This window comes from Leptonychotes weddellii, chromosome 5, assembly GCF_054177405.1.
Source record: "Leptonychotes weddellii isolate Sample4059 chromosome 5, ASM5417740v2, whole genome shotgun sequence".
Lineage (NCBI taxonomy): Eukaryota > Metazoa > Chordata > Mammalia > Carnivora > Phocidae > Leptonychotes > Leptonychotes weddellii.
The window spans coordinates 76,406,752-76,416,989 of NC_138373.1; the positions used below are offsets into that span (position 1 = coordinate 76,406,752).

Here is a 10,238-nt window from a genome sequence, read left to right on the forward strand (position 1 = left end):
CACTCTCCCCAGGTTACTCTCCATCATTTTTATTTCCATTTGTTACATCATAGCATTTTTCACAATTTGACATTATCTGTGATCATTTATTTATTATCTGTCTTCTCCACGACAGCAGGGGATGCTGTCTTGTTCACTAGGCATCTAGCATAGCCCTAGCATATGGTAGGCTCTAAACAAATATTATTGAATGAATGAATGAAACAAAATAAATAAATAGTATTGTGATATCAACCTGTTCAAAGCTCTATGGATAGAAAAGCAAGGGACATAACAGGTATGAGAGGTGGGGAAACTTCTTTAAAGTGTCCTAAAAGACAGGTAGAAGGCCCACGTCATTGCCCCTTCTGCACTCGGCTCAGTTCTACAAGGCCACACGTTTATATCCAACCCCCGCCTTTTTTTTTTTTTTTTTACCAAGTTTCCGCTAAACCACACCCCTAGGGCCGGCAAATCCCAGCAAGCCCGCAGGGGGGCGCCCAGAACATGGTGGCCGATGAGAACTAAAACTACATTTCCCAGCATCCCGCGCGCCGCCGACCCACTTCCGGAGTGCGCGGAAGGCATGGCGGCGCCCGAGGAGCACGGTTCTGCGACAGAGGCTCTTCAGCCGGCGGTGCAGGAGGAGGAAACAAAAACGTTTAAAGATTTGGTGAGCGTGGATGACGCCGGCTCTTCTTTGTACTGCAGGCACCAGGCGTAGGCAGATTCCAGTGCCTTACATCCTGGCTGGTGGTGTACAAAAGCAGCTGGGGCCTAGTTTGGGTTTCCTTCAGAATTTCCGAAGGTTGGGTTCCGACGCTGTCCCTAAGCCTCTGGGTTTGAATGGTGGGAGGGCTGCCCGTCCCTGAGAGTCGCCATTTGCAGTTTTCTCCATTTTGGTTTGGCGACGTTTGTATTTGCCAGGAGACTACATGCGGCACCCCGCCACCCCGCCAACATCTTGGGCTGCGGAGTAAGATGAAGGGCGTTTGGATCCTGACCCACTTACCAGGGGCACGTTGTTACCTCATCGTGCCTCACTTTGCACATCTGTAAATTGGGGGTACTAATAAGTACTTAATAGAATTGTGAGGATTAAATGAAATAATACATGGAAAGAACTCGGCTTTATCTCTTTGAGTAGAAAGTGTTAAGTCTTGAGGTACTATCTCAGTGCTCATAACTAAAGAGCAGACCGCGTAGGCTCACAATACTTTTTGAATCAAAGGGTAAGGAATGCACAGGTCACCAGCAGGATGGCTCTGACAGTCATTTAATTAGCAGGGAGGAAAGTGTCTGTGTGTTCTTCTTTGCTAAAATTTGTTTTTCTGAATTCTAAGGGTGTGACAGATGTGCTGTGTGAAGCTTGTGACCAGTTGGGATGGACAAAGCCCACAAAGATCCAGATTGAAGCTATTCCTTTGGCCTTACAAGGTAGGTTGAAAATTAAATTAAATTAATATGTGGCTCAATACAAGTTCATTATGAGGTTATACTCAATTAAATACTTACCATTAAAAAAAAAAAAGATTATTTATTTATTTATTTGACACCGAGAGAAAGACAGAGAGAGCAGGAACACAAGGAGGGGGAGTGGGAGAGGGGGAAGCAGGCTTCCCGCCGAGCAGGGAGCCCGAAGCGGGGCTCAGTCCCAGGACCCTGGGATCATGACCTGAGCCAAAGGCAGACGCTTAACGACTGAGCCACCCAGGTGCCCAGATACTTACCATTTTTGAGAGCTATTCTTGCATACTTCGAGTGATGCAAAAATATGGCCACTAAAGATACAAAATTTGTGGCTTATTGGTTTTTGAAAAAGTAATTCTCTTGTTCTACTGAGATTACTTTCTATAAGATTTGTTGTCTGCAGCAGGTGCTGACTTCAAGGAAGCACTGGATTAAAGTGTACTAGCAAGCAACTTGTTAGAAATTATGAGTCAGTAAGTGCAGATTTACATAAGGGTGCCTGGAACATTTTTTAGTATCCAGAGGAGTTGAGAGCTCTCGCTTTGTGAGACGTGTTTGTCAGATTTGCAAAAGAATGGCTAACAAGTTGGTTGATGACTAGTGGGACCAGTACTAACAGGATGAACTTTCATAGGTATAGAGGTAAAGTCCTGCTCTTAGATTCCCAAAGCCCAACTTCACAGTATTAGGGTTGATAGTAAAAGAGACCTAGCAGTGTTAACTGAAATTCATTAAGATCCTTAGAGAAAATGAATGTAATCTTAACTACATTAAGATTTTTTTCCCAGAAAAAAAAATGTATCAATGTATCTGTACATAGAATTTAACCCCCCCAACCTGAATTCCTCTGCCACATATCCCAGGTTAAGAACTCTTGAACTAGCGGGGCGCCTTGGTGGCTCAGATGGTTAAGCGTCTGCCTTCAGCTCAGGTCATGATCCCAGGGTCCTGGGATTGAGCCCCACATAGGGCTCCTGGCTCAACAGGGAGCCTGCTTCTCTCTCTGCCTCTGCCTCTCCCCCTGCTCATGCTCTCTCTCTATCTCTGTGTCTCAAATGAATGAATAAAATCTTTAAAAAAGAAAAAGAACTCTTGAACTAGCTCCAGAGAGAGAAAAAAAGTGCCTTGTACTGATTAGAACACACCTAGAATATTATGCTTAGTTCTGGGGACCAGTTTTGAGGGACCAACTGAATGGCAGTGAATGTGGTATAATATCAAGAATATGGGTGCCTGGATGGCTAAATGGGGCACCTGGGTGGCTCATTCAGTTGAGCGTAGGACTCTCGATTTTGGCTCAGGTCATGGTCTTGTCCTGGGATTGAGCCCTGTGTAGGACTCCACGCTCAGTGATTAGTCTGCTTCAAATTCTTTCTCCCTCTACCCCTCCCTGCGTGCGTGATCTCTTTCACTGTCTGTCAAATAAATAATAAAATATTTAAAAAAAAAAGTCCTAAATAGTTAAAAGAGCTGAGTGCATTAGGTCTGGAGAAGAGTAGAGTTGGATGGGATATGATAATTGGCTTCAGTGATTTGAAGAGCTGTCATGTGGAAAAGTAATTAAACTTACTCTGTGAAATTCCATTTGTTCCTTCCATAAATAGTAAGTATCTAAGTGTAAGGCACCAGAAATTAAGATTTGGCTGTCTCTAAGAACTTGGAGTCTAGTAAGGAGATAATTAAAAATCTATTACAAGATGAACAGGGGCAAAGGAAAGTTACATGCCAAGTGCACTGATGGAGGAGAATAGATTATTACTCATTGGAATGGATTAGAGAAAACTGACTTTATTTTTTGGCTGGAAAGGTTGGAAAGACATTTGAGCTGAACCTTGAAGACTGAATAGGATTTAGACATTCATGTCTGATGGGAGGGGAAGACTTTCTAGGCATAGGGAACAACATGAAAAAAAGCTAAGGAGGCTGGAAAGCACGGGCATGTGTGGAGGCCTGCAAGTACTTAACAGAATGGGGGGAAAGATTAGTAAGATCGTTGGGGCCAGATTATGCCGGACTTAAATGCTGGGTAAAGGAATTTGGTCTTTGTTTCATGGGCAGTGGAGTGTCTTTGGAGATTATTTTTTTTAACAGGAGAATGAAATCCTTGGAGTTGTATTCTTGGACTGTTAATCTCATAGCTTTGTAAGGTAGTTTAGAGATGGGACTGGGGACCAATTAGGGTATTGTGGTAATTTTGGCAATAAATAAAGGGTAGGGTAGTGGTAATGAGAATGAAAAAGAGAAAATGATAGAAAAAGAATCATCATGATTTTATAACCAGTTTATTAATGGAAGACAAGGGGTGGGGAAATTGAAGATTATTGCCTGTGTGTTTAGGATATATTACTGTGTGTTTAGGACATATTACATAATAGGTGTAAAAAGGAGCATAGGAGGAAAAATAATTCCAGGGAAGAGGAGTTCAGTTGGAAATAATTGATTTCAGGCATCAGAGAGAGAGAATTAACTAATTCACAGTTGGAATCTGGGGATTAGAGCTTGCTTAAGAGGCCAGAACTGGATACAGACACCATATCCAAAGGGAAGTTGTAGCTGAAACTGTGGACATGGGTGAGGTTGCCACATAAGGTCAAGAGATGGTGGAGGCTCAGTAGAGGGTTGAAAATCATGAGTACAATTTCATACAAATTAGGTGAGGGAGAGTGTTTCAGGGAGGGGATAGTAAACACTTTGAACTTGTTTAGAGAAGCTAGGATAAGGACTGCACAAGTGGGGAAGAAGTTTCAGCAGTCAGAGCTACTGGAGTTGCTTTCAAATAGCAAAAAGAAGGGTTGGTGCATTCCGGCATTTTCTGCTTACCCTACAGCAGGTGTCGGAGGAAGGAACCCAGATTAGGTGGTGGTAATAATTCTGAAATTATTCATGTTTTCAGTAACAAGTTTGTATTGAATGCAGAGAAGATAAGAGTCAGTGAAAGATTACCAGGAACTGAGTAATGTGATTGACATAATCATCATGGAAAAAGTCTTTATTTTTATTCTTGAGTTTATCTCATTCTAATGAACAATTTATAAATGCTTAATTAAAAAAAAAAAAACAACCCCTGTAGATGCTGGCCCTAAGCAAGAGATTTAAATAATCTAACAATGTTTTTCTTTTTTCTTCTATTAAATGAACTTTAAATTTTTAGTTTGAGTACTAATGATGGTGTCAGTTTCTGAGTTACGGAGTTCTGGGCACATCCATCGTTCTTAAACCTTGTAACAGTTCTGAAAGGTAGGAATGATTATTTTATTGGTGAAATTAAAGGTCAGCAGATTAAGTACCTTGGCTAGAGTCACATAACTAATTATTGGTGGAGCTAGAATTTGAATATAGGATGTTCTAGCTGAAAAGCCTGTGTTCATGGCCATATATAACAGAGTGTTACAATGGAGAGATCAAAATCTTTTGGTGGTTTTGAGGATGCTTTTCTTCCTGTCTGTTTCATGTATTAAGTTTATTTCTAATTCCGAGATCACTCAAAGTCCTCTAGGAATTTCAGACAGTTTTTGAATGGCTGTCATATACCGAGCAGTTTGTTAGGTGTTGGCAGTGTGACCAAGGTGAATGAATTTATTCTACTCTTATGGAGTGTGTGTTCTACACAGACACTACCACTGGAAGGGCTTAAGGGTTGTGAGAGGAAGAAAGGAGATAATAGAGAAAAATTAGTCTCACAAAGTGAGTATTACTTTGAGGGGATCATAAGAGAACTGCAAGCAGTGCAGGCCTTCACTGGTGGCAGTGGGCGTCGCTCACAGCCACGTGAATCGAGAGACTTAAGCTCCTTTACTTCCTTAAATCTTTCTTGTATACTCCTTTCTTCTGAAATTTTAAGATTTCCCCTGACAGAAAAGGAGGACAGATCCCACTCTTTTTGTTTTTGTTTTTTTCCTGTCCCAGAAGGCACGTTGTACCCCTCGCAGGGAGTGCAGAATCCCCACAGAGTTGGGGAATAAAAAGCTTTGGAAGCCCTTAGCTCACAAATAGGTGGATGCTGTTGGAGTTCATTGTCACTCACCCTACGACCAAGAGGAAAATTAAAGTTAGTAAATGAGGGAGAAATTTTATCCCTGTATTATCATTTGTTTTTGTGACCTTAACAAAATTAGTCCATTGTCTGGTCTGACTTATAATTCGTATCTACACCTGTACTTTTATATGGAAAACATTGATGTTACTATTAGAAGGGCAAAGGGTAGCATTCACTAGACTATGCTGTTGTTTGATCTGGCATGGCCTTTCCTAGTTTAAGTGATTAATGTCTAAGAGGTGAATATTGAGAAGTCTGTTCTATTTGATATCAATCACTCTCCTTTCTTGAAGTCCTCTTTCTCCTCAATTTCAAGTCAGTATTGTCTTCTTTCTAGCTGTTCTTCCTCAGTTTCTTCAGGTTCCTTTTTCCTTGCAATGTTAAATCTATCTTCATCCTTTTTTTCTCACTCTAAAACGCTAGTAAGATTTTTCATGCGGTCCTGAAGCTTTAACAACTGTCTGCATCAGTAAATCTCAGCCAGTGCTCATCAGAATCACCTGTGGAACTTGTAAAACAATAGAGACTTCTAGACCTACTGAATCAGAATTTCTACATGTGTGACCTAGGTATACACAGATGTAAAAATCTCATAGATTATTCTAATGTGTCTGCCCTTGGGGGAGCACCACTGTTACGATGCTCATGGCTCCCATGTCTCTGTTTCTAGTCTACACTTCTCTGCTGAGCTCCAAACAAGTATGTCCAACTGGTTTTTAGATACTTCTCTCTGAGCCTATGGCATAAACCTCAAGTTCCCTATGTTCAAACGAGAGTCATTGTTTTCCTCACCAGAACTAATTTCTGGAAGCCCTTATCTCAATTTATGGTCTTTGAGTTTCCCAAGCTAGAAACCCATGTGTTCAGGCACATTTCCTTGCACGACTTTCTGCATCTCACTTGTTCTGTTCTCACTGCCTTGCCTCAGTTTGGACCACCATCATAACTCCCCTGGTATCCTCATTGAGCTCTCATTTTCCTGTGTGTTCCCCATTCTGTTTGTTTGGGTCATTTTAGGTCATAAAGAAGAGAGTCATGTTAGCTAACCTCAGGGAAAAGGAGTTTATTGTAGGGTTAATTTCTAGGTAAGGAAATCTCAGCAGTTATACAGTCAAGGAACAATGTCAGCATCAACTAGTGGAGGGCATTTTTACTAAGAAGCAGTCCCGGGGGGTGCTGTTCTAGAGCACAGCTACCTTGTGAGCTGTAGCCAGCCAGCCTAGAGATGGTGGTCTTGCTTTGGGACTTAATTTCCAAATCTTATAGTTATGGCTTGATTGGTGATAACAAACCCCGGGGACCGCTTCTTAAGGGATTACTTATGGCATTCTTCCCTCAGAAGAAGCAGTGGAAATGGCCTGTTGTGTTGAGCTCTTTGGCTCTTTATGCCATCAGGCCTAGGGTTTCTCTTCCTAAGGAATAACATTGATCATGATGTTCCCTGCTTAAAATCCTTCAGTTCCTCCCTCTTAAAGGAAGACATCAAAACTCCCTAGCATGGCTTATGAGTTTCCTTTCTAGCCTAATTCTTCTCCCTTTCCCCTCCTTAACACTTCTGTGTTCCGGCCACATTGTACTTCTCATTCTCCCTGCACATGCTGTGTTCTTTAAAGCCTCCATCCTCTGTCCTCATATAGGAATGTCCTTCCTTTCTTTCTTTACTTCCAGGTTTAATTTACCCATCACCTCTGTTAGCCTTTCCTGACTCCTGTGGGCAGTAAGTTACTCCTTCTTTTGTGGTTCTCATTGTGTTTTGGAAGGGCCTATTTAAAGTCCTTAGCACATTCCGTCTTTGTGTATGTCACCCCCAGATTTTGAGCTTATCTAGGACGAGACCATGTCTTCTGTCTATTCAGTCTTCCTCTCCCTCAAGTTCATCAAATGTTTATTCATTGTCTCCTTTGTGCCCACATTGGGTCATCGTAGAAAATATGGAAATAATGTAGAGAGCATTTCTTTGCTTTTAGATGTTTTATTTTTCTTCCTAGGTCGTGATATCATCGGGCTGGCAGAAACTGGCTCTGGAAAAACAGGGGCCTTTGCTTTGCCCATTCTGAATGCCCTGCTGGAGACGCCCCAGCGTTTGTTTGCCTTAGTTCTTACGCCCACTCGAGAGTTGGCCTTTCAGATCTCAGAGCAGTTTGAAGCCCTGGGGTCTTCTATTGGTGTGCAAAGTGGTAAGTATCTGAGAGGAAAAGAATCACAGCGTTTCTTCACAAGTTGAGAATGAGTATAAAAGGAGAATAGAAAAAAGTATTATCAACATGAGTTCATTAACCTTAAGAGCCAATTTGGTATTTTAGCTTTGGAGAATGTTGTACAGGAAGAAAAATTTAAGTAGAAATCTAGCACTGGCTTTAAAAGATGTTCAGTGAACTATGGAAAAAATAAAGCCTCTCTCTTCTATATTCTTTTTATTTCTCTAGCTGTGATTGTAGGTGGAATTGATTCAATGTCCCAATCTCTGGCCCTGGCGAAAAAACCACACATAATAATAGGTGAGTAATTGACAAAGGTAAAAGGCACTGGTGATGATGAATTAAAGAAAATTGACTGATGTTGGGTGTAACTTATTTGTGTGGGAAGACTTTGAAGAAAGGATTTTTGTAACCCTGTTTAATTTTTTTAATTTCTCAAATTTGGGGGTTGGGGGAGGTGGGATGGTTGGTAACTTTCTTTTTTGTCCTTGTTCTTAAACATTGTCTTTCTCCTCAACCTTTCTTGATAGCAACTCCTGGTCGATTGATTGACCACTTGGAAAATACAAAAGGTTTCAACTTAAGAGCTCTCAAATACTTGGTCATGGATGAAGCAGACCGAATATTGAATATGGATTTTGAGACAGAAGTGAGCATTCGGTTTCTTTCCTCCTCTTAGGGCATCTCAAGTGCTCTGTTTCAAAATTTGGTTCATTGCACACCTGCTTTATGTGGAGCCCTGTATCATCATCGGTTAATTTAAATATCTGTGCTGCCTTTTCTCATTCTTGGTGCTCTTCATATTGTCAGTGCCTCTTTAGAATGTAGTTTGACTTTGATTTCAGACATGAGAAGTTTCAGCCAGATTTCCTTTCCATTTCATTTGATTTATAGACTCTTTCATAGGCTTTGCAATATCTTTATTTTTCTGTCATTTTAGCTGACCCACTCATCATAGCTTACTTAGTTGATGAACACTTTTCTTGACTTTCCTCTTAGATTAGCTTGACTCTGATTTAAACTTCTTTTCTCTGAATGGCATTTTTTAAAATAGCATCTGGTATGGTATCAAAAAATAAATACTCAGTAAATTTTAGCTGAATTGAATTGAATTTTTGAGTCCCCAGATTCCCACAGTGATACTTGTAGTTTTTTTACTCTCTCTCTCCTTCACAAAGAGTATTTGCAAGTGTCCAGTCTAAATGTTATATTGGTATCCTTTCTTCTTTGTGCCTTAGGTTGACAAGATCCTCAAAGTGATTCCCCGAGATCGGAAAACATTTCTCTTTTCTGCCACCATGACCAAGAAGGTGAAATTTTCTAGGACTTACGTTTTTTTCTTTATTAAGTGATAAATCAAAACAATAGCAATAATAAAAATAGAGCATTTAAGAATCAGTGTACTACTCCAAGTTTTCTTTCTGTAGGTGCAAAAACTTCAGCGAGCAGCACTGAAGAATCCTGTGAAATGCGCTGTTTCCTCCAAATACCAGACAGTTGAGAAATTACAGCAATATTATCTTTTTATTCCCTCTAAATTCAAGGTAAAGTGTTTACTTTGATCATTCCTGCCTCTCCCTCTCCTTCCTAAGCAAAGCACCTGAAAGTGTGTCCACTTTTGATTAGCTAAGAGCTGTGCTCCTGTTCGTTTTAGAGCGCTTACTGTGCTTATATTTATCACTGATAAAGTCAAACATTCTGGGAATTCATAGCATGCTAAACCACAATAATGATGTAATTCCTTTCCAGCCCCATTCTTGAAGTAGCTTTTTTTTGTTCTACTAATTATGTGACTTCTTTTTTATAGGCAGGGGCCCTAGTTTTGTGCTTTGATGTAGGAACTTTTCCTGGTTGCTCACTACAAGGAGTTGTGTTTGACTTTAGGCTGTATGTGAGATTCATCGTTCACAGACATGATAATGCTGCTTTCAGGAATGCAAAACTGGCAGCTGGAGTCTGGAAAATTGAGAAGCAACTATATATGGGCTTAGTCTTTTACATAATTTCTATGCCCAGGACTCCAGTCTTTTCTTCTAGGTTCATTTACTTACATTGTTTTGGGTTTGTAACTTAGGATACCTACCTGGTTTATATTCTAAATGAATTGGCTGGAAACTCCTTTATGATATTCTGCAGCACCTGTAACAATACTCAGAGAACAGCTTTGCTACTCCGAAATCTTGGATTCACTGCCATCCCCCTCCATGGACAGATGAGTCAGGTAAAGATTCTTTGGTGTCATTAGTAGTGAGCTGGTGGCATGAGAAGGGTAAACTTTATAACAGTAGATCCATACAAAAACAACATGAGACATTAATGTATCTTCCCAGAATTAATCAGATTTTATGGGCTTTAAAGTGTTGCTCTGGATGCCTCCTTCCTTCCATGATAGCGAGAGGCTCAAATTGGAATATTCCATAGTTATTTATCTGGTATGGAAGCTCTTGAGTTGATTTATTCAGCCCTATAGTGGTAATAGTGATTCTTTGGTCTCAAAAGATTTTTAATAAATTATTTTTCAAACTCTTTGTCATGTTAAATCATCCTTATTTCTT

At 40.5% G+C, this 10,238-nt stretch overlaps 1 protein-coding gene across 1 annotated transcript in view; it reads left to right on the forward strand.

Annotated features, from left to right (window-relative positions):
- The first annotated feature begins 424 nt into the window (after window positions 1–424).
- Window positions 425–10,238, forward strand: part of DDX47 (DEAD-box helicase 47) — a 15,182-nt gene continuing 5,368 nt past the window's right edge. Inside the window, exons 1-8 of the mRNA XM_081821236.1 lie at window positions 425–652; window positions 1,323–1,416; window positions 7,474–7,662; window positions 7,912–7,983; window positions 8,214–8,332; window positions 8,922–8,993; window positions 9,111–9,227; window positions 9,758–9,904. Of these exons, the coding sequence (XP_081677362.1) occupies window positions 497–652; window positions 1,323–1,416; window positions 7,474–7,662; window positions 7,912–7,983; window positions 8,214–8,332; window positions 8,922–8,993; window positions 9,111–9,227; window positions 9,758–9,904 (966 nt within the window). The 5' untranslated portion in view covers window positions 425–496. The remainder of the gene's footprint in view (window positions 653–1,322; window positions 1,417–7,473; window positions 7,663–7,911; window positions 7,984–8,213; window positions 8,333–8,921; window positions 8,994–9,110; window positions 9,228–9,757; window positions 9,905–10,238) is intronic.